Source organism: Pseudonaja textilis, chromosome 17 (genome assembly GCF_049901715.1).
Source record: "Pseudonaja textilis isolate UNSWEBS1 chromosome 17, rPseTex1.2, whole genome shotgun sequence".
Lineage (NCBI taxonomy): Eukaryota > Metazoa > Chordata > Lepidosauria > Squamata > Elapidae > Pseudonaja > Pseudonaja textilis.
The window spans coordinates 1,821,287-1,845,471 of NC_142006.1; the positions used below are offsets into that span (position 1 = coordinate 1,821,287).

General features: G+C 45.5%; 3 protein-coding genes and 1 long non-coding RNA gene across 5 annotated transcripts in view; 2 read left to right on the top strand and 2 right to left on the bottom strand.

Annotated features, from left to right (window-relative positions):
- Window positions 1-1,198: 1,198 nt before the first annotated feature.
- Window positions 1,199-4,832, bottom strand: LOC113448465 (uncharacterized). Its single transcript, XM_087914419.1, has 2 exons — window positions 4,715-4,832; window positions 1,199-3,707 (listed from the first exon to the last, which is right to left on the bottom strand). The coding sequence occupies exons 1-2, from the start codon at window positions 4,721-4,723 to the stop codon at window positions 2,256-2,258; spliced, it is 1,461 nt and encodes a 486-aa protein (XP_087770545.1). The 5' UTR covers window positions 4,724-4,832; the 3' UTR covers window positions 1,199-2,255.
- Window positions 2,917-24,185, top strand: part of LOC148124510 (uncharacterized) — a 104,990-nt gene continuing 83,721 nt past the window's right edge. Inside the window, exon 1 of the long non-coding RNA XR_015739744.1 lies at window positions 2,917-2,954. This is a non-coding gene — a long non-coding RNA (uncharacterized LOC148124510). The remainder of the gene's footprint in view (window positions 2,955-24,185) is intronic.
- Window positions 6,130-11,652, top strand: LOC113448442 (uncharacterized). The gene is made up of 2 exons (XM_087914408.1): window positions 6,130-6,214; window positions 6,349-11,652. The coding sequence occupies exons 1-2, from the start codon at window positions 6,206-6,208 to the stop codon at window positions 8,215-8,217; spliced, it is 1,878 nt and encodes a 625-aa protein (XP_087770534.1). The 5' UTR covers window positions 6,130-6,205; the 3' UTR covers window positions 8,218-11,652.
- The window catches only part of GPSM1 (G protein signaling modulator 1), a 77,629-nt gene continuing 68,532 nt past the window's right edge, over window positions 15,089-24,185 (bottom strand). For both annotated transcript variants that reach the window (XM_026719131.2, XM_026719132.2), the window contains exons 12-14: window positions 23,113-23,272; window positions 20,922-21,124; window positions 15,089-18,524 (exon numbers count right to left, since the gene is read on the bottom strand). In XM_026719131.2, the coding sequence (XP_026574916.2) occupies window positions 18,354-18,524; window positions 20,922-21,124; window positions 23,113-23,272 (534 nt within the window). In that variant the 3' untranslated portion in view covers window positions 15,089-18,353. The remainder of the gene's footprint in view (window positions 18,525-20,921; window positions 21,125-23,112; window positions 23,273-24,185) is intronic.

Sequence of the window (24,185 nt, forward strand, 5' to 3'; positions counted from 1 at the left end):
ATTTGGTCTCTCTTTTAACACCACCTTCACGTTATACTAATGCTGTCATTTGTTCCCCTTCTTCACCTGAATATATGTCTTCAATTCCCTCAGCTCCTGCAGATACAGGGCAAAAGCCTCCTGACTCAGTCTTCTTTTCAGAAAATGGTAGAGACTTGTAAAAGGGATACCTCTGTCTCAGGAACAGAACTTGCAGAATTACTGTCTGTTTGTCCAGTACAATATCGTCCTGGTCAGGGGCCACAGCTTGGACTGCAAGTAGCAGAATGGGAGTGTCTGCCTTATCAGATCTTAAGAGAGTTAAAAAAGGCAGTTACAGACTATGGGATTAGTGGTAATTTTACAAGAGGACTTGTAGAAGGAATAAAAAATGGCTATCCTTGAAGATTGGAAGCAAATATTTCGCATGGAGCAGGAGGCGGCCTTGGGGACGCCTGGCTGGCTGCGGGAGCGTTAGGGCAGTTTTAGAACTGCAGTGCTGCCATGCAGCTGCAGTGAAAGTATGATAGTTTTCAAAACTACAGAAAGCTCTCAAGCCACTGGGAAACACTATGGGGAGATCTATAAGCCTAAATTGCTATTTTAGTGACACCATATCCATTTCTACGGATATTTATACGATTATATGAAAACAACCAGTGGAACAGCTTGCCTTCCAAAAATTGTAGGTGGTCTATCATTGGAGGTTTTTACGAATATACTGGACAGCCACTTGTTTCAATTTGCAGTGTCTCCTGCTTAAGCAGGGGGTTGGACTAGAAGACCTCCAAGGTCCTTTCCAGCCTTGATTCTATCCTGATAGTGGAAAAAATAGGAGTAGAGTTTACATAGTAGCACTGTTCCAATATCTGAGGGGTTGCCACAAAGAAGAGGGAGGGGGTCAGCCTATTTTCCAAAGCACCAGAAGGGAAGAAAGAAATGATGGATGGGAAATATTCAAGGAGAGAAGCAACCTGGAATTAAGGAGAAATTTCCTGACAGTGAGAAAAATTAACCAGCGCATTGCCTAGAGAACTTGTACTCTTATCACTGAAATCTTAGACATTGGTAGGAAATGTATACGGTTTCCTCCCTGAGAAAGGGAGCGGACTAAAAGGCATCCAAGATCCCTTCCAACTCTTATCATTCTTGTGTTGCTTGTCAGGCTACGGAACTTTTCCCATTCAATCCACAAGAATGAACTTCTGAAAACCAAACGTATCAAAAGGAATCCTTTATTGAGATGAGACAATTCATGTAGGGATTAAAAGCAGCTGCTAACGTGCCTCAGGCAGGCAGGGATAGATAAGGGAGTTTAGAACCCCTCCCCTTGTCTCGATGTGTATTTAGAGAAACAAAGAACCAACATGTTTATCCCCCCTCCCGCTCTTCTGAGAACGATCTTTTTTGAGGTTTCCAGGAGGCATCTCCCAGCAGGAATTTTTATGGTCTCTTCATCCTGTGGCTGTCTCTTTTCAAAGGTGACAGGTTTCCGGGCATCTGGTCTCTGTCCCTCCATAGTATATCATGGGTTATCCAAATTCAATACGAGATTTAATATATCCAGGTTACATCAAAAAGGATTTCTTATACCAACTTCCGCCACTACTACTTCCATGAAGAATGGCAGACACACGGATCTGACAGCTTTGCATGTACATGGAGAGCTTCTGCACCAGAGACAATTTCCTTGTGTCTAACCACATTTGGCTAAACAAATTATTCAATTGAATTCAATTGCTCAGACATACATAGTAACTGAACTCTTTCCATGCTCAGCCACATTTATATTTTTCTCCTCCCCATGTGAATCCTTTGATGTTAATGAAGGTCTCCATTCTCGGTAAACCTGTTTCCACACTCAAGGCATGTATATGGTTTTTCTCTTCTGTGGATTTTTTATGTGAATAAGTTTCTTTTTGAAGACAAACTCTTTCCACACTCAAGGCACTTATGTGATTTGTCTTCCGAGTGTATTCTTTGATGTATGTAAGGGTTTCCTATCTGATTGAAGCTCTTTCCACCCTCGACATTTATGTGGTTTTCCTCCAGTCTATACGAGGCTCTTCCACTAAGCCTTTTCCACATTCCAGGAATTTATTTATCTCATGTGTGAATCATTTGATGTCCATACAGAGTTCCTCTCCTACTGAAACTCCACATTCGAGGCAGTTATTGGGTTTCTCTCCTGTGTGAATGATGTTGATGGGAGGTTTGGACCCTGAGGAAAGCACATTGCACACTTGGTCTTTGTAGGGATTTTCTCCTGTAGGGTTTTATACATGCCTTGTGGATTCTTCTTTCAAGGATTTGGATAGTTTGAAGCTTTCTTCACATTCCCAGCATTCATACTGTTTTTGTAAATGGATTCTTTGATGTTTATAAAGGCTGCTGTTATGACTGAAGCTCTTTCCACACTCCAGGCATTTATGCGGTTTTTCTCGTGTGTGGATTCTTTGATGTGTATAAAGGTTGCTTGTCTGACTGAAGCTCTTTCCACACTCCAGGCATTTATAGGGTTTCTCTCCCGTGTGGATTCTTTGATGTTGACGGAGATGTCCACCCTCAGTAAAGCTCCTTCCACAATCTAGGCACTTATACGGATTCTCTCCTGAGTGGATTCTGAGATATTTATAATAGTTTCTTCTGTGATTGAATGTCTTTCCATACACCAGGAATTTATCTTGTTGCTCTAATGAATGGATTATTTGATGCCTATTAAGGCTTCTCTTCTGCCTCAAGCTCTTTCCACATTCCAAGCATTTATATGGTTTTTCCCCTGAATGGATTCTTTCATGTGTATAAAGATTTTCCCTCCTATTGAAGCTCTTTCCACACTCCAGGCATTTATATGGTTTTTCTCCAGTGTGGATTCTTTGATGTTTATAAAGGTTTCCCCTCCTATTGAAACTCTTACCACACTCCAGACATTTATAAGGTTTCTCTCCTGAGTGAATCATTTGATGTTGATTGAGGTGTCCAACAACAACAAAGCTCTTTCCACATTCCAGACATTTATATGGTTTCTCTCCTGAGTGGATTCTTAGATGGTTTACAAGATGTCCATTCCTTTGGAAAGATTTTTCACATTCTGGGCATTCAAATTTCTTTTCTCCCAAGTGGATCCTTAAATGCCTTTGAAAATGTCCATTTTTTTGGAAGAATTTTTCACATTCCAGGCATTGATACTTCTTTTCTCCCACCTGGATCCTTCGGGGATTCCTGGGTCTTCCAAGGGACCCTCCACCCTCCAGGAATTTATTTGGTTTTTCTCTCCAGTGGATCTTTTGATGTCTATAAAAGTTTCCCAAATGCCTGAAGCTCTTTCCACACTCCAGGCATTTATGAAGTTTCTCTCCTGAGTGGATTTTTAGATGGCTTTGCAAAAGGTTATTTGTTCGGAAGGATTTTTCACATTTTAGGCATTCATATTTCTTCTCTCCTGTGTGGATGCTTAGATGCTTTTTAAGATGTCCATTTTTTACGAAGGATTTTTCGCATTCTGGGCACTGAAATTTCTTTCCTCCCTCCTGGGTCCTTCGGGGATTCCCCAATCTTCTGAACGACCCTCCACCCTCCAGGCCTGTCTTGGGGTCTCCGTCCATCCCTCCTGCAGCCCCACGGCCTCCCGGCCTTTCCCTGCCATCTCCCTGGGGAGCTGTGGCCGGACCAAACAGGCCTGCTCTGCGGGGCCCGCTCTCCTCCTCCTGGGCAGCTCCTCTGTCCTCCTAAAGGGGAGAAAGAGAGGCAGGTCACTGCTATGTCCCTTTCCCCACAGGGGAATATAATAGAAAATTAGAATAGAAGAGAGAATAGAAGAGTTGGAAGGACCTTGGAGGTCATCTAGTTCAACCTCCCGCCCAAGCAGGAGACCTTACACCATTTCTGACAGGTGGGAGTCCAATCTCTTCTTGAAAGTCTCCAGGGATGAAGCTCCCACAACTTCCAAAGGCAACTTCTGTTCCATGGGTTGATTGCTCTCAGGGTCAGGAAATTCCCCCTTATTTCTAGATTGAATCTCTCCTTGATCAGTTTCCAACCATTGTTCCTTGTCTGGTGTTTGAGTGCTTTGGAAAATAGCCTGACCCCTTCCTCCTCTCTGTGGCAGCCCCTCAAATATTGGAAGGCTGCTCTCCTGTCTCCCCTGGTCCTTCTCATCACTAGACTAGTTATTCCCAGTTCCTACAACCGTTCTTGGTATGTTTTAGCCTCCAGTCCCCTCATCATCCTGGTTGTTCTTCTCTGCCCTCTTTCCAGAATCTCAACCTCTTTTTTTGTAATGTGGTGACCAAAACTGGATGCAGGACTCTAGGTGTGGCCATACTAAGGATACATAGAGTGGTATTAGTACCTCCCTCGATCTTGATTGTATCCCCCCGTTAATGCAATTGAGGATTGCGTTGGCTTTTTTGACGGCTTCCAGACACTCCTGGCTCCTATTTAGCTGTTTGTCCACTAAGACTCCAAGGTCCCCTCTCACAGCGATAGAGCAAAGGTGCCACATATAAAACTGTCCCTGTACATTTCGTCTTTCTTGCCTAAATGTAGAATCTTACTTTTTTTTCACCGCTTAAATTTTATTTTGTTAGATAGCGCCCAACCCCACACCCCCCGCCCCCGCGGTATTGGGGAGACCCAGAGTCCCCCGCGGAGGAAGGCCGAAGCCGCCTGCCTCCAGCGGACCCGAAAGAAACCCTCCCGGGCTGCGACTCCCAGCATCCCCTCTGCGCCAAACCTGCATCATCCGGGCTCTTCCGTCGGCGATTCAGGGAGCTGCCTCGTCGGCCGTTTAGTTTCCGGAAGTCGAGACTTCGCGCCCTTTTTTTTTCTCCAGAAGCCCCGCCTGTTCCTTCGGAAGGGACCGCCCCAAGGAGTCGACCTGCCAATCGCCGCCCTTCCCAGAGCGACCAATCGGCGTCTGCTTTCCTTCAGTCGCTCAGGTGGCGCCTGCGCGTTGCTGAGTCGCTTCCTCGTCTCGCGCAAAGGTGACGCGGGGTGGGGCGGCTTTGATCTTTGGGAAAGAATGTGCTTTCCTTGAATTACCTGATGATCTGTTATTGGTATACTCTTTTAATATTATTGCAAAACATGTTTTGTTTTGTTTTCTGTTGTTTTTTGTGCTGGTCTATGACCAAAATAAACTTAATATTCTATATTCTATTCATGTGGGTAAAGACACCCATTTGCAAACGCAAAAGTCTCCGATTCAGGTAATCAAATTATCTTCAGCTCCACACCAAACTTGGTGCCTGCATTTGTGGATTAAGACATTAACCAACCATTAAAAGGAACAGGAAAAAGAGCTGGGTGTTCTCATTTTCTCCCTGCTTCCCTTTCCTAAGAAGGGACCAAATGGGCATTTTCGCCCTTGCAATACAACTCTGATAAATTGGGTGCAACTAGAAGGAAGATTTCCCAGAGGCCAGGAGCCCTCCTGAAACCACCTTACCCCTTGGAAGGCACCTTCACTCTGATAACTGGCAGTAACTGGCAGTTTAGCCTGCACCAAGGAGGATGCATGAATTTGTTTTATTTATCAGGATCCTAGATTTTTTATTTTTTTTTACAAATCAGGCGGACAACATATCCAAGAAAATAAAGGAGAATGTTTGTAGCTCAGGGTTGAACTGAGGAGTTTTGGGGGCCCTTTGCAGCCCCACTCCCTTCCAGCAATGATGATGTCAGTCGGGGTAAGGAAACGTCTGCGAGAAGACAAGGGCAGAGAGCACCGAGGAACCCCGCCCCGCAAATATCCAGCACGCCCTCCGCTTCTCTCCCCCCCCCCAACAACCACCCCGTGAGGTGGGCTGGACCGAAAGAGCGGCTGCCCCACACTTGAATTCAGGGTCTCTTCTTTCTCCCCTGGGCTTTAATCACTGGACCCAACTGGTTCCCCTTCGGAGGCTCCTACAAGGCCGCAGCCCCAGAAGAGCCCCGGCCTCCGCCTGCCTCAATACGGGGGTCGGACCCCAATGATCAAAGGGAGCCCGCCGCCCCACCTCCGCGGGGAACCATAGCAACCCTAGGCACCGCGCAGGCGCCCTGTGTCTCAAGGAAGGCCGATTGGTCGCTCTGGAGAAGGCGGCGATTGGCAGGAGGACCCCTTTGGGCGGTCCCTGCAGAGGAACAGTGGGCGCTTCCGCAGAAAAGCGCGTGGAGCCTCCACTTCCGGAAGCTAAACGGCCAACGAGGGAGCTTCCCAGAATCAAGCGACGGAGGAACCCGGATGATGCAGGTTTGGCACAAAGGATGCTGGGAATCGCAGTCCGGGAGGGTTACTTTCGGGTTCTCTTACGGCGGAGGCTTTGGCCTGGGCCTCCCTTACGGGAAGGGGACGCACCCGTGACCCGCTTCTCTTTCTCGCCGCAGGAGGACGGAGGAGGACGGCGGAGGAAGGAAGGAGGCGCCGCCCGAGAGGAGGAAAGCGCGCGCCGCAGAGCAGCTTTGCCCGGTCCCGGAGCGGCTTCCCCGAGAGACGGCGAGGAAAGGCCGCGAGGCTCCGGCGCTGCAGGAAGGATGAGTCGAATGGCACTCCGGGAAAGGCGGCTTCCCGAAGGGCGATGCGGGGAGAAGGAAACGGGCGGAGACCCCGAGACGGTCCTGGAGGGCGGAGGGTCCATCAGAAGACCCGGGAATCCCCAGAGGATCCAGGAGGATCCAGGGAAGAGATTTCAGTGCCCGGAATGCGAGAAATCCTTCAGAAATAGCGGACATTTTGAAAACCACCTAACCAGCCACTCATTGGAGAAACCATTTAAATGCTTTGAGTGTGGAAAGAGCTTCAGTCAGAAGAGCAGCCATGATAGCCATCTAAGAATCCACACAGGAGAAAAGCCTTATGAATGCGCGGAGTGTGGAAAGGGCTTCAGTCAAAGGAGCAACCTTTCTAGACATCAAAGGATCCATTTGATCAAGAAACCGAATAAATGCCTGGAGGGTACCAGAAGACCTGAGAATCCCCAGAGGATTCAGGAGGGACGAAAGAGATATCAGTGCCCGGAATGTGAAAAATCCTTCAAAACAAATTCACATCTTAAAAGGCATCTAAGCACCCACTCAGGACAGAAACCTCACAAATGCCTGGACTGTGGAAAGAGCTTCAGTGAGAGGGGATGCCTTTATACACATCAAAAAATCCATTTACAAGAAGTGTACGAATGCGGGGAATGTGAAAAATCCTTCAAAACAATTCAAATCCTTGAAAAACATCAAAGAATCCATAAGCCATGTGTATGCCTGGAGTGCGGAAAGAGCTTCAGTGAATGGAGAAATCTTCATAAGCATCAAAGAATCCACACAGGAGAAAAGCCTTATAAATGCTCTGAGTGTGGAAAGAGCTTTAATGTGCGTTCAAACCTCCGTCGACATCAAAGATTTCACACAGGAGAGAAACCCTATAAATGCTTGGAATGTGGAAAGTGTTTCAATGATAAAGGAACTCTGTATGGACATCAAATTATTCACACAGGAAAAAAATCACATAAATGTCTGGAGTGTGGAAAGAGCTTCAGTATGAGAGGATACCTTTACAGACACCAAAGAATCCACACAGGAGAAAAACCACATAAATGTCTGGAGTGTGGAAAGAGCTTTAGTATGAGAGGATCTCTATATGTACATCAAAACATTCACACAGGAGAAAAACCACATAAATGTCTGGAGTGTGGAAAGAGCTTCAGTATGAGAGGATATCTTTACAGACATCAAAGAATCCACACAGGAGAAAAACCGTATCAATGTATGAAGTGTGGAAAGAGCTTCAGTCTGAGAGCAAACCTTTACAGACACCAAAGAATCCACACAGGAGAAAAACCACATAAATGTCTGGAATGTGGAAAGAGCTTCAATGTGAGAGGAAACCTTGACAGACATCAGCGAACCCACACAGGAGAAAAACCCTACAAATGCCTTGAGTGTGGAAAGAGCTTTACTGACTCTGGAAACCTCCGTCGACATCAAATCATTCACACAGGAGAGAAACCCTATAAATGCCTGGAATGTGGAAAGAGCTTAAGGACGAGCGGATATCTGTATGTGCACCAAATGATTCACACAGGAGAAAAACCACATAAATGTCTGGATTGTGGAAAGCGCTTCAGGATGAGAGGATACCTTTACAGACATCAGAGAACCCACACAGGAGAAAAGCCACAAGTGTCTGGAGTGTGGAAAGAGCTTCAGTATGTGAGGAATTCTATATGTACATCAAAACGTTCACAGAGGAGAAAAACCACATAAATGTCTGGAGTGTGGAAAGAGCTTCTGTATGAGAGGACATTTTGACAGACATCAAAGAATCCACTCAGGAGAAAAACCCTACAAATGCCTTGAGTGTGGAGAGAAAAATGATAAACATGCCTGAGTGTGAGAAGACCTTCAGTCGCAGTGTGTATCTCAGGAATTGAACTGCATATTCATTTTGGCCAAGTGTGAATAGACACGCTAGGAATTTGTCCCGAGTGCACAAGCTCTCAGTGTACTTACAAGGGAACGGAATAATTATATTCATGATAATTATAATTCAAATATGAGGGTTGAGTAAAGAAAATTTTAAGAAGGGTAAATAACTGCCAAATAAGGGACTTTCCCAGGCTGATTGATAAAGGACTTTTTCAATTGTACGTGGGAGATGTTTCAGCTGGCTGAAATTGTACCTTTTCACAACAAGATGTATGTGACATATGATGCCATTTCCCTTGTGAACCTTTTAATCCAATGTTAATTTCAGTGGTTATGCTTAATATTATGGGATGTTATTGCCCATGTCTCTGATGTAACTGTAAATGAGCAGGATGATGTCTTCCAGGGTGGATTTGATTTAAATCATGTTTTTTTGAATCTTAAATCACTAGTAAAAAGGCTTGATTTAAATTAACCCGATTTAAATCATTTTTAAAGAGCAACTGTCATCTCTATCTCGCAGCAGCTTTTCCTCTGACCTGCTGTTGACTCACCAGCAGTCCCATTCGCTTTAATGGGATGGCTGGTGATGCAACAGTGACAACATGGTGAAGGATTTGGGGGTCAGCAGGTGAGTGGATGCCTGGTAATAGGTGCCGCCATCATGGATCTGAAATGACAGGTGCTCTTTAATATTTATAAGCTGCTTAGGAGGTTTCACTTTCATTTTTACTCTTTGCCTTTCCTCCTCGCACTTGGAGCCTGGTGGCTTTTCTCTTCAAACAATCATACAGTTTGTAGTGTACATAGATTTGCAAAGCCATAGGATAAAGCAATATTCCTGCACTTTGCTTTATGATGTCTCTCATGGTTACTGTGAAATTATTGTTAGATTTTTACCCCAAAAGCATTTTATTAAAATATATTTGATAAAAATTAAGAAAAATCTGACCTTTTTTAAAATCAATTTTTATCCACTCTGATTTTTTCCACGCAATCAATTCTTGTTTTCTAAGTTTTCTACTTTATGGAGTATAATATGAAACCCAATTCTGTGTTCTGGATTCCCTCCTTCCATTGAGGGAAATAAGGGTAAATAATAACTGCCAAAGAAGGGACTTTCTGAGGCTGATTAATAAAGGACTTTTTCAATTGTACATGCGAGATGTTTCAACTGGCTGATATCGCCATGATGCCATTTCCCATGAGAACATTCTTTAATCCAATGCTAATTTCAGTGGTTATTATGGGATGTTATTTTCCATGTCTCTGATGGAATGTAAATGAGCAGGATGATTTCTTCCGGGGTGGATTTGATTTAAATCACGTTTTTTAAAATCATATAAATCACTAGTAAAAAGGCTCGATTTAAATGAATTTAAATCATTTTTAAAGAGCAATTGTCATTTCTTATCTTGCTGCGGCTCCTCCTCTGACCCGCTGTTGACTCAGACATTCCCTTTAATGGCATGGCTGGCGAAGCCGCAGTGGGACAATAAGTTGAGGGGCGTGGCAGGCAGCAGGTGAGGGGAAGCCTGCTAAAAGATGCTGCCATGATGGATCTGAAATGACAGGTGCTCTTTAATATATTTACAAGCTGTTTAGAAAGTTTCACTTCCTCCACTTCGGAAGCAACAGCCCCACCCGTCTCCTCTTTCTGGAATAAGCCGCTGGCATCTCGGCCTTTCTGTCTTGCCTGGAACACATCTGCCTTGGCAGGCAACAAGCCAAGGAAGCCAGATGTGTCTTGCACTGTCCAAAGCTGCTTCCTTACTGGTAGTTTCCTAATGCCAGACTCAACCCTTCCCTCCAAAAAGCTTTTTAAAAAAGTTTTTATTTTATTTTTTACAACAAACATACAAAACAACAAATAAAACATTCAGTTATACAGTGTGTCAGTTTGGTACGTATACCTTGTGCGCAATATCCATAGTCCTTTCCTCTTAAATTTACATTCAAATTGTATTGATTAGCTTTCCATATCATATTATTAATATACCATCATTGATCTTTTAATTTCAATTCCATATTATCCCGAAGAGCAAATCTTGGTTCTTACTCATTTTTATTCATGCTATAATTTATTCAGAAATAATCGGCTATACCCTCCAAAAAGCTTTAATACAGCTTTAGAGACCTAGCCGGGATTTGCCAGTTGCTAGTTGAAACAGGAAGGGGAGTGTGGACCTGGATTCTGTCAATTCACTTGACTGCTCCTATCCCCGTCCTTAAACGAATGCATGGATCGTTAAGCAGGGTGTGGGGTGGTAGCCCTTGAAGGACTAAGACAGTCCCATGCCCAGTATCTCAAAAAGCAAGGGACAGGATTTTCACCTGTAGTCGTCACAATCAGGTTTTTCGGGGAAGGTGTTCCTAACCTCAAAAGTTCTCTGGTCCTATCACCCTGTCAAACTACCAAATAGGGCTGTTTCACTATCATCCTTCTCTTTTCTACTACCTATTCCTTACCTTCTTATGACTATAATGTTGCTTGTATCTTACCATTTATATTGTTTTATTTCATAACCTAGTATGATTTATGTTGATTGTTTATTTAGTAACCTGTGACTATCACTGAGTGCTGTGTCACGATTGAAGATGAATGCATTTTATGATTATAATCATGAGTGATCACTTGTTGCCTGTATGTACAATGAGAGCTTCTGCACCGGAGACAAATTCCTTTTGTCACACTTGGCTAGTAAAGAATTTTAGACTGTGGATAAAAGAAATTACAAGTATTCAATTAGAATTCAAGCCTGAAATATTTTTGTTGGGAATGTTAAAAGGGGACTATGCAAATGAAATGAAATATTTAATTCTCCATATAATCACAGCGGGAGGAATGGCATTGGCACAATGTCGGAAGGGCGAACAAATGCCAACAAATAATTTGATTACTCAGAAAATACTTGACTGCGCTGAAATGGACCTACTCACACAAAAATTTAGGAATAAGGAAGACTCAAAATATATTACAGCTTGGAATAAACGGTATAAGTGGATTAAAGAGAAAAAAACAGGAAATTAAAAGATATGTTTTTGATGAATAGAGTAGTTAAATTAAGAATGTTTACCAAATAAGAAATGAATAGTAGTAAAATTATCACCAAGAAAAAAGCACAGTCTTAGTTGATTAGAAGCATATATTTTATATGTTTATTATGTATTTGTGTGTATAGATTTTGTCTACAACGTAAAGTTGTATTTGATGTACTGTACATAGTATTTTTCTTTTTTTATCTCTAATAAAGTTTTCTTTTAAAATAAAAAGAATTTTAATTCTAATAATTATAATTCATCAACAATGCAGGTATTCACAATACCTGGTGATTCCTAGTTCTCCAGAGAGCAGGACCAAAAATATAATCTAATTCTTGGTTTGTGCATGGATGAAGGGATGTATCCTGCAAGGATGAAATGATGAGCTTCATCACTGGAAGCTTTCAAGAAGAGATTGGACTGCCATTTGTCAGAAATGGTATAGGCTTTCCTGCTTGGGCAGGGGGTTGGACTAGATGACCTAAAAGGTCCGTTCCAACTCTGTTCATCTGAAGTGGGGCGGGGGAAATTTTCTAAGAACTTTGCAAACTGTCAATTCCCTTATTTTCTTTCCTATGCTTTTGTTTCTGGCATTATGGCTTTGAAAATCCACTGGAGGGCAGAATAGCTCCACCAAAACTATCTTTTTAAGCAACAGAGGTCTCCAAAGTTGGCAACTTTGAGACTTACAGACTTCAGCTCCATAGAGTTGAAGTCCACAAGTCTTAAAGTTGCCAAGTTTGGGGACCCACCGGCTGAAAACTTACGTTCAGATATTTCGGGGTTAGGGTTTTTATTGAATATATATTCATTTACTCCATCTGTGCTTAAGTCCTTTCACACTTTGGAGGGATGGGAGGGGTGTTATTATCCACATTTGCACAATGAATAGTCATTCAGCCCAACTGCTAAAGGCTAGAATGGACAGGGATGGATGGAAACTGATGGAGAGATTCAGTCTAGAAATGAGGAATTTTGGCTCTTCAGCTTTGTAACGGAGATTAGCAACTGCCCTCTAGAGCCGGATATATCTAATCTATATCTCTGTGTGTGTGTAGACACACACACACCTCTCTCAAGATTAGCTACAGGAGGAACAAAAAGAGAATTTGAGCTAGAACCAAGAGGGGAGAGGTGGCCCAGCAAGCCAGTCTGAAACCTGAGCGGAGCCAGTGGGCTGCAAACAGAGGCCACTGAGCAACAGGTAAAAGGAGAAGGTTCCTATCAGTGAGGAGAGTTAACCTGTGGAAGAGCTTTGCCTCCAGAGGTGCTGGATGCTGCTTCACTGGGGATTTTTGGAAAGAGTCTGCACAGCCACACAGGGTCTCTTGCTTTCTCCCCAGGCGCCTTAATCGCTGGACCCAACTGGCTCCTCTTCATAAACCATCAACTCTTCTTTTCTACTTTTTCTACTGTATACAATGAACCCGATTCTGTGTTCTGGATTCACTCTTTTCATTAAGGGAACTCTCTTTGCGACAATATTCTAATAAATGGCCTTTACACGGTCATCCCACTCAGATCCTGATTGAAGCCGCATGGGGCTGAATCTAGGGCTAATTTGGCTTTTATTGTTGTGGGTGTGAAGGAGCTTCTCCCTGTCATTATTCGAGATGATCTGTATGGGTTTTCCAAATGTCCATACCATCCCCGGATGTCTGAAACTCTTGTCAACTGGCTTCCCTCGTCTTCCAGCAGAAACTGCTACAAGAGATTCTCTAAGGCCAGCGAAGCTCTGCGAGATACGAGCCACATTCTAAAAAGGCCTCTACCCTTTTAGCCTTAAACACCTGGCTTTTCCCCAGGTGCTGGGAGATCAGAGAATGAAAAGTGGGCATGGATTGGTGTTGTGCCTCCGAGGTTTGAACCAGGTCAGTCAGCAGATGTAGGCTCGAGTGATGAAGAAGATCTGGCATTGAGATTTGAGCCTGCATTACTGAGCGACGTTGAGAGGAGTCTGGGGGGGAGGAGGAGGAGTTGAATCTGAGAGATGAGCCTGATTTATTAGAAGTTTCAGAGGCGTCTAGCTCTTCTGGAACTCCCTCTCTGATTGCACCTCAGGTGTTAACTGTTAATCAGGAAAGTGTGCCAGAGGCTTCAAGCGATGAAACTGCCGGATGCTGGCTTGATGCTAGGACTAGGAGAAGATTGAGACGTCAATCTCAATTAGAAAAGAGACGTCCAGCCAAGGATTAATTAAAGAGACTGACACGCCCCTTCAGGGGATATATAAGGAGCATGTTAATGGCTCTCCCCCGCTTGAAGCAAAGTGGATTTTTGGTGCGAAAGAATTGCGTATGGCGTTGTGATTTATGGACAGTTCAGACTTGCCAGACGGATTCCAGGAAGACCGCCAAGGACTGTGAAAACAAAAGCAGTTAACTCTTTTGGGTCTGGTTTTGTTTGCTTGAATATTTGAACTTTGGATTCTCACCTGTGGATACAGGTGAGACAGAACAGATTGGTGCCTGGTTTTTGTTTCTATTTTCAGTGTTCTGTGCTTTAATGGGTTGGATAGTTTTTAAAACGGCTTTTGGGGAGTTGCAGTGAGATGACTGAGTTATAACCATGTTTTAAATGAATTAAGACTCATTAGGGACCTGTTTGGTCTCCCACAAGGTACAGAGATGAGGTCTTTCCCAGTTGTCAGGATAGTGAACATCCCCCATTGCTATGATTTCTGTTCATCAGCTAAATGATGTTAATCAGCAAAAGGTTAAAACTCGATTTCATTCAGGGTTACATCAGGGTTGTTTTTGACCCAGGGGAATGGGGGCGCAGGTGGGTGTTTCTGGGGTAGGCGTGGCCAGCTCGTCAGTCCTATTGGGGGCGCACCTGTAGTGGCCAAGCGCTAAGGCAGGACTTCCCTCTCAGACCCTCCCTCATAATTTTCCTTTCTTCTTTTTCCTTCCCCTTTTCTTTTTCCTTCTCTTTCCTTCTTCCTTCCTCTCTTTTGTTATTTTTCCTCCCTTGTTCTCTTCTCATCTTTCCTTCTTTGTCCTTCCTTTCCCTTTCTCCTTTCCTGTCCTGTCCTTGGATGCTCAAATGCAAAAGGGGAAATATTTCTTTCGCTTTTAAGTTTGTTTTGCTAACCCTTTGCCAGCAAAAACGGACCTCACTTTTTTGCTGGCAGAGGACTGCAGGCAGCTGTCAGGGCTGAAAACTGGCCGGTAGAGCTGCCTGTGTCCCTCCTGAGCTGTTTTCGCTGGCAGAGGCCCTGTGGGCTAGTCCTTTGCTATTTCTAGGGTGGCCCCGTGGGCCAGATCTTGAGTTTTGACACCCCTGATCTAGTTCCTGTGATTGGGTGGTCCATAGTATACCCCTATGGCAACATCATTCGGTTTTCATATTAACCCAGATGCATTCAAGGTGGTTTTATTTTTTTATTTTTTGCATTTCTACAAAGGTGTAGCTGTTTAGTGAAACTCCACCTCCTCTTTTATGAGGCCTGTTTTGAAAAATTTAAATCCTGGGTTTCATCCCACGTTTCAGTAATGGCAACAACGGCATCTTTGCTCTCATGTAAGGACTTCAGGTTCACCCTCTAATTTATTCTTCATACTTTGGGTATTAATGTGTCGGTATCTCATCCTTTTTTTTATTGTCCTTGCATTTCCTTCCTAGATCTGCATTCGTCCTGGACAGTGGAGAAAAATGATTTCCAAAGAACTTTGTTCACAAAAACTTTATTCAACAACTTTATTTTCTCCCTCTCCTCCAAGATTTCTGTACTTTCCACTTAATTTGGCAGCTCTTCGGCTTTTCAGAGGGAAGGGAGAGAATTAAAACTTCTTGCTTCCTTTCCCCACCTGCCCTTTGAACAAATCACAAGAGACGCACTTCGAAAATAATAAATTAGCGATACATTCAAGGCCAAGATGATCCCTGCAGCAACCTTTTCTCTTCTGGTCTGCCCCAGCCTGGCGAAAGGGATGGGCCTGGCAGCAGAGAACTGTGGGGCTCTGGAGGCCCTTTCTGTGGCACGAAGCAGAAGATAGGGATATTTGCCCCAACCGCCAGCATACCTCCCTCACTGCCCAAGGACCCTGAGGAGAAAGGCTTTCCGGTCGTGGCTATGACCAGAAAGGGGATTTGGGATCCCTTGAACCGTCGGAGACAGGGCACCTTCTCTACCACTGGGCATTTTGTAGGATTCAGTTAATGTAGCTGGACAGTCGACGGACGGGATGGAGAAAGGGAAGCAAAGCCAGGCCTTCACTGTAGCGGCCAGGATTTCTGAGCTGCCGCAGTTGGGTTCCCATGACCACAAGCGATGCGTTTCTCCTCCCTCCCTCTTCCATCAAGAAGCTCAAACCCTTTTGCTCAAGGAACTGTTTGCACGAAGGGCCTTTTTCCTCCCTATGGCGGGAGGCTCCACCATAGATTGGTTGGGGGAAAAGGAACCCATAAAGCACGGCCGGCTGGATTCACAGACTTACGCACATGGCCTGGCCTGATTCCCACTGAGGCCTTTGGACCTCACACACTGGGCAACCGCCTCCTTGATCTGGTCCGGGTCTAGGACCGTTGGGTCATCAGGATCTCCCTTCTCAACAGGGACCTCTTCTGTGGTCTTGGACTGCGGTTCAGGCAGACTAGAAACACACACTGGAGACCTGGGCGGTTCTTGGCAAGTTGTCCAATCTTTCTGGGATGTTCAAAAGGCAAAAGAATCGGGAGTTGCAGAGCACCTATCCCAACTAACATGCTCTATGAAAAGGACAGTGCTTTGAGGAGCTGCAGCATGCAATCAACTCCTGATTTTTTTTTGTGGGGGCCACCATAGAATATCCCTTCAAAAGGAGTTTTGAAAGTACCACACAAGTAGGGAAACCAGGAAAAAGTCAATTGCCCAGGGGAATGTCAACTAACTTTGTCTAATTCCACAGCTGCTGATATAATTGTGGAATAAACTCCAAACCAACAGTCCACGATAAAGCAGAGAAAAAAAACAACAGCTCTTCTCTACCTTCAAGGAAACCAGATTAAAAGAGGGCCAGAATCTGGCTAAAATCTTTATTATTTTGCCTGAAAATCCTTCAACTGGTTACTAAAAATATTATTTTTGTGAAAGGCTGCAGTAGCTAGAGAGGTAGCCCGCATTAACCATTCCTTATGGCAGTCCTGAATGAAGGGACATAACCTGTCCCTGAAGTTATGGCCATTGTCAATGCCCCTGTGGCCACGTAATGAAAAGTCGACACGCCGCACCCTGCCAGACCTTATGATGACTGCCCTCTTCCTGACCCCATCTCTGCCCTTCCTCTGAGCATGCAAAACTTCTGAAGGATCATGGGAATGGAGACCACTTGGAGAGTGGCGCAAGGCAGCCTCAATAAAGCTTTGCCACACACAGGCTGGGCACGCCTGACCATGGTTGGAAAGGAATAGCCAAAATGAGACACTTTGTGTATTAGCAGACCGAATCTCCCAACCCTGGTGGGCTGGATACAAGCTTCATGATTCACTGGAGCATCTGCCATCCTGCATGGCCTGCCTCGGGCACCCCAGGATTTCCCCAGCCTTCCTAAGACACCCCTGGCACCTCGAACCTGGGATTCCAGGTTCCACTTAACAAGCAGACATGCTGGGATTGCAGACTTTGAGCAATAGCACTTAAGCTTTCATGGTGCTTTCCAGCCCTCTCTAAATGGTTTACAGCCTCTTTGCCCCCAATAATTTGCCTCCTCGTTTTACCTCAGAAGGATGGAAGGCTGAGTCAACCTGGAGCCTGGTGAGATTCAAACCGCCAAATTGCAGGCAGATGGTACTCAGCAGAAGCAGCCTGCAGTACTGCACACTGACCACTGCGTCACCATGGCTCAAGCAGTGATCACATCCCACCTTAAGAACTGCGGCAACTACCCCCACCCATCTACCGTATTTCTATAGAGACGCAGAATACTGAAAGCGAGTGACTTAGAATAACTTCATTGCCACTTTGAATGGCCTGGAGCAATTTTGCAAGTGGCACTGGATCCTGTAATCAGCCAAAGGGCTGATGGGGCAGGCAGAGGCTCCACGGATATTTCTGTGCCCCAGTGGGCCCTGTAGCCAACACAGGCCTGGCCTGCAGAAGATTTCTTCATGCTGGACAGCCATTGCAGCCCGCACTGGATCTCCACCACCCCATAAGCCCCCTCCCCAGCTCTGCTTAATAAGCACTACATCGCTGGCAGAGCCTGGACTGCAGTCGCTGAGCAAAACGGCCACCCGACCTGATTCTGAACCCAGCTGTGGTCGTAAGTCAAAGGCCACCTGTACTTATGTATTCCACCCAATTTCCCTTGGCTAACACAAACCAAACATCTTGGTTCTGGGTGTTTGCTTCCCTCTTGTCTCCTCCCTAGCACCTTTCCAACTAGCGTCCGATTGCACCTGAGATAAAAGGGCACCCAAAAGCACATTTTGAAAGCAAGGTTCGCCCGCACACACACACACACACACACAGAGTCACTGATTGTCTCCAATTCATATTCCCAAGCGGGCTGATGATTTGGCACGGGATACAGGCCTAAAGAGACAAGAGACATAAATCAACCTGACTTGGCGGGGCGGGGGAGGGGCTGTCAACCCCTCCAGCAGCCCCTTGGGGGTGTGGCCCCCGATCCAGACTCCTTGGTGGAGACCTCCCCGTTCCTCGGTTCCTGAGCCTGGTTTTCACAGACGATGTTCAAGCAGAAAAGAAGCCTCACTCTTGCCCGGTTGGCCCACAGGCGCCTCGGTCAGCCGGAAGTGCCCACCCATTCTGCTTGCCGCTCTTGCCAGTGCCATGTTCTCCAGGGGGAGAAAGTGCATTGCCCCCCCCCCGCCCAAGAATGCCCTGAGTGCCACGGCCCAGATCTTCAGCTGGGGGCCTCCAGAAGTCCTTCCCTTCGCTGGCTGTTTGCTCTGGCTTAACTGAAGATGGGTCTTGGCTAGTGATCTGGTGCTCAATCCTTGGCTTGGTCATCTTCTTCTCCTGAAGCCAGGTCCACCCGCTGCTCATCCATGCGCTTGGCTTGGACTCGCTGGATGAGACTGAAGAAGTCCTCATCGGGCACCGTGGGGCCACGGGGGATGGAATGGGGTGGGGCGCAGCGCTGGTCATCCAGGCGGGAGGACTGCAGAAAGCAGGGTGGATAAAAATCAATGGGTTGTGGGTTTTTTTTTAATTAAAAAAATCCACAATATTTACATTTTCGGTAAACTCATTTAAGGAATCCAAGCCCTGCAAGCTGAGATAACATGCCCTGCATTGACGCGTTCACACAGTTTCACAGGAACCATGAGATAAATTAGAAAGCAACATGCAGGAATATTCCTTTATCCCATTGTTTTGCAAATCTATGTACGCTACAAATTGTACGGTTGTTTGGAGAGAAATGTATCTGTACCACCAGGCTCCAAGTCGGAGGAGGAAGGGCAAGCAGTCAAAATGGAAGTGAAACCTTCTAAGCAGCTTATAAATATAATATTAAAGAGCAACTGTCATTTCAGATCCATCCTGCAGACCCTGTTAGCAGGCATCCACTCAACGGCTGCTCCCAAAATCCTTCACCGTGTTGTCATTGCGACATCACCAGCCGTCCCTTTCAAGGTCTGTCGGTGAGTCACAACAGCGGGTCAGGGGAGGAGCCACTGCGGGACAGAGATGACAGTTGCTCTTTAAAAATCATGATTTAAACCGAGGGGATTTAAATCAAGCTTTTTTTTACTAGAGATTTAAATTGACTTTATTTCAATCAAATCCACCTGGGTTGCTCCTGATGGTAGCAGCAGGCAGGGCTTCCTTGCCAGCCAGTTTACAAGGCTGTTAGGAGATTTCAGTGTGAATCACTAAGAACTCTACACAGGGCGCTGAGCATCTTGGGAGGAAAAGCATAAGAAAAGCAGGATGGGTGTAACCTAATTTAGAGGTCTCCAACCGTGGCAACTTTAAGACTTGTGGACTTCAATTCCCAGAATTCCTCAGCCAGCAAAGCTGGGAGTTGAAGTCCACAAGTCTTCAAGTTGCCACGGTTGGAGACCCCTGGTTTAGAGGACAGCCAGTGTTTGATGTGCTAAAACTGACTAAAGGGGTAGGCAGGAGAAGCCATAAGCTCTCAAGATCTTCCCCTATGGTGGGAAAAGGATGGTCCACTCTTGCTTGGCTCCCCTAGTGGAAGACATGGTGCCCAGCCTGTGCTTAGTCCCTAGGGTTTCTGCGTTGGTATCACACCTGTTAAAGGGAAAGGTTCCTCTCGCACATCCGCCTAGTCGTTTCCAGCTCTAGGGGGCGGTGCTCATCTCCGTTACAAAGCCGAAGAAGAGCCAGCGCTGTCCGAAGACGTCTCCGTGGTCATGTGGCCGGCATGACTAAATGCCGAAGGCGCATGGAACTCACACCTGTTAAGTTCCACCAAAAGCTAAGATTTGCCCAATGCTAGATAAAAAAAAGTTAGCCACAACATCTCATGATCTGGGCCAGACTACTCTAAACAGCCATATGTCGTTTATTTCTTTACTGCAATTATATCCCACTTTGTTGAAAATGGACTATGTCGGGAGTGTCCTTCCTCCTCCTCATTTCATCTCCACCTCAACAAGAAACTAATCAAGGAGAGAAGCAACCAAGAACTAAGGAGAAATTTCCTGACAGAACAATTAATCAGTGGAACAACTTGCCTCCAAAAGTTGTGAATGCTTCAACACTGGAAGTTTTTAAGAAGAGATTTGTCAATATATTCATAAACTGGAATACAGCTTAGTAACAGGGTCAGCCAATGAGAGCGGAGTTGAGGGCTGATACTTAAAGAGAGAATCTGGGTGTGGTTCTGTGCTCAGCTCTAAAGTGAAAGAGAAACTAACTTGCTTGCTTGTCTGCTGAACTAAAGTGAAACCAGGGTCTGTTTCTGGGCTCCTGAGTTGCTGCTCTGCCCTGAACCTGTAACATGTCTGCTTCTGTTTGAGTTGGCTCCATGTTGGAAAAATCTACAACTGGTATTGTAAAATTTACTTTGTCTTTTTATAAAGAAGTTAAATGAAGCCCCAGCCATCTGTGTTTACTTTTCTGGCGCTGAATTTACACTGCAATACTCCGAACAAGATTGGATAACCATTTGCCTGTAATGGTATAGGGTTGGAGTAGAAGACCTCTACGGTCCCTCCCAACTCTAATTCTAATTATTTTAATTCTAATTCTAATAATTCTAATTATCCTAACTCTAATTATTCTAATAATTCTAATTCTAATAATCCCTATTTCCTATCTCCTATCCTATTCTTGCCTGCAAGGTAGATTTAGCTGTAAGAAAGCAAGTGGTTCAAAATCTGCCAATGAACCCCGTGGCTAAATGAGGGCTTGAGCCCACACCTTAGCTCCAAGGCTCTACCGTTAACCCTAAAAGAATTCCATGCTCCCCTGGGGGTTATGAAGGCCTGCACAGCCCCTAAGCCCTGGGAGGTTTGGCAAAGGTTGAATTTCCTTCCCATTTGCTATTAGAATTTTCCACCAAGGATAGGAAGGGCAACCAACCCACCTGGCATTTCATCAGCATGTTGAAGAATTCGTCGCCAGGCTCTTGGGCCTCGCCGTCCATGCGAAGGTGGCCCAGGTTGCTGGGCGTGATGCGGAGCCCGGGAAGATTCCCCACGCTGGCCCGCTGGTCATCAAGCCGCCGGCTCTGGGAGCTGGCAATGAGGTCGAAGAGCTCCTCGGTCTGCGGGGAGGCCATGGACTGCGCTGGGGGAGAAACCAGATGAGGGATGAGCAAGCAAGCCAGCCCTGGAAGAACCCTTAGTTACCTGGGGTGGGGAGGTATCAGCTCAGCTCGTTCTCCTCTCTGGCAGCCTTTTGAAGATCAGGAATTACCTCCTGGACTCTTTGGGGAGTATAAATTCCACCCCCAGTGGGTTCTGCAGTACCCAACCCAGTTGAACTCCGCCTTGATTTTCATTTAACGTAAGAAAGGAGAGAGAGAACCTGGACAGACTTCCAAGAGTCTGTAGCTGGGTCTCCAATAGCTGTAACATCCCTCAAATCTATGTGATGTTTGCTCCTCAACTTGGTTTACCTCAACGGCCCTTCCTCCTTGGGACAAAGTCTGTGCCTGTCTCCTTTTTCCCAAGGTGAGGAATTGTCATCTGTCCATCACAAGGAGGCTTCCTGGCCACGTAATTGCTGCGTCCCCTAGAACAGCGGTCACCAACCAGTCGGCCAGGGATCACTGGTGGTCCGCAAGAAAATTTTGGTGGTCCACAGAGAAATGCCCCCCTGCAAGCAATTAATCCAGGCTGCGCAGGAACACAAGGCTTGCGTTGCTTGCATTGCGAACAACACAAGGTAGTGAGGGGAGGGGAGAAAGGGCAGAGGGGGGGACTTGCCCCACTCGTCCCACACGCCTGGCCTGGCCACCGGGCTGCTTCTTTCCACTTCTTTCTTCTTTTGCTTTTGGCTGCACGCAAGGAAAGCAGCCAAAGTCTTTCTTTCTCTGCCCCAAACTCCGCCAGAAATGAATCTTTGGGACCCTGCAAGGCCTCCCTGCCCCAAGAGGCTGTGTCGGCGTGACAAGTCTCACCAAGATTCATTCATGGCGGAGTTTGGGGGAGAAAAAGAAAGACTTCTGCTGCTTTCCTTGCATGAAACCAAAAGTCTCTCTCTCTCTCCCTCGACTCCCCTAGAACGGAGCTGGAGACGGTATCCTAAATGGGGCGGGAAATTTTTTTTATAGAAAATAAAAAATTGGGAGGGATTTTCCCAGGGTCTCTGCTGCTTTCTGCGGAGACCCTGGGAAAACGTCAGCAAGCCACCATCAGTCAAAATTCATATTAGTGGTCCACGGGATTTAAAATTATGAGCTTGGTGGTCCCTGAGGTCCAAAAGGTTCGTGACCCCTGCCCTAGAAAGTTGCTATGTGTCTGGGCAACAACCCAGCACGGGACATGAAGCAAGCAAGGCCCAGGGAAGCTGAGGGCAGATTCGACAGCTTTGCAGCTGTAATATTAACAGATTAACAGAGTTGGAAGGGACCTTGTAAGTCATCTAGTCCCGTCACTACCAGCCCCCGCCCAAGCGGGAGACCCTACACCATTTCTGAGAGATGGCAGTCCAGTCTCTTCTTGAAAGCTTCCAGGTGAAGCTCCCACAACTTCTGAATGCAAATTTTGTTCCATGGGTTGGTGGCTCTCAATGTCAGAAAATTCCTCCTTATTTCCAGGTTGAATCTCTCCTTGTTCATCTTCCATCCATTATTCCTTGTCTGGCCTTCAGGTGTTTTAGAAAATAGCTTGACCTCCTCCTCCTCTCTGTGGCAGCCCCTCAAATATTGGACGATGCTCTCCTGTCTCCCCTGGTCCTTCTCTTCCCTAGACTAGCCAGGCCCAGTTCCTGCAACCATTCATATGTTTGTGCCTCCACTCCCCTCATCATCCTGGTTGCTCTTCACTGCCTTCTTTCTAGAGTCTCAACCTCTTTTTTATAGTGTAGTGACCAAAAGTGGACGCAGTACTCTAGGTGTGGCCTTACTAAGGCTTTGTGGAGTGGTAGTAGTACCTCCCTTGATCTTGACTGCATCCCTCTGTTAATGCAATTTAGGATTGCATTGGCTTTTTTGGCTGCCACTGCACATCGTTGGCTCGTACTTAATTGGTTGTCCACTAAGATCCCCAAGATCCCTCTGGGAGTTACTGCTTGGCCACCTTACCCTTCCTTAGTAAGATTGGCCCACTTACTTTGTGCCTCTTCCCGGGCAGGGACAGGGGTAGCCGCTGCTTCATCCGACTCTCTCTGGGAGTCTTCCAGAGGGCAGCGCTGGTCTTCCATCCGGTTGCTCTGGAATTTGCTCAAGAGGTCAAAGAAACAGTCCTCACTGGAAGGGGCTCGCTTGGTTTTCTGCAACGATAAGGGCCATGACATTAAAAGAAAGGAGATGGCTGCCTGTCCCTGAACATCACCACACCTCATGGTTAGGTAAAACTAAAACTGGGTTGGATTTCTCCCCTCTGCCAGCTCAGAGAAAGATCTTAAGGAGTCTTAATTTCTAGCTTTGCCTTATTTCTTTTTAACCCAATGACGTTTATTTCTTTGAAATAAAAGTTAAAATGGAAAACTCAAAAAAAAAATAAATCGAAACTTAAAAACAGCAAAAAAAAAAAAAAAATCCCCCCAAAATACAAAACATACAAGATGTTGAAAAGAAATGTGCATTAAAAAAAACCCAACATATATACACCTATTGGCCCCCACCCCAGTTGAATACTGATTAATACGTTGCTACAATATAGTACAATATTACTACTTAATACATTATATCAAAATGGACAGTCTCACACACACACACACACACACGAAGGAATATATGTATGTATACAGCATGTATATGTGTGTTATGCCTGTGTTTGGGTACACTTTCTCGAGAGCCAGCCACAGAGTTTCATTTTTAATGTGAGTCAGTGTACTCCCAATTAAAAAATGACAATAAAGTTTTCTTATATCGTTAGATTAGATTACATTAACAGAGTTGGAAGGGACCTTGTAGGTCATCTAGTCCAACCCCCCCGCCCAAACAACATTTCTGACAAGATGGCGGTCCAGTCTCTTCTAATCCTCCCCTCATTCCTCCTGGTTGCTTTTCTATATTCTTTAAATATAGGAAAAGTAGGAGTTACAACTTCTCTTTTCTTTACAACGTCCAAGAGTAAGCAGACACGCCTTCAGGAAAAGGGCTCTCAAAATCACTCAGGAAAACAACAACAACAACAGAGAATGCATGATTTCAGAGCTGTGAAATGTTTCCTGCTTCTCT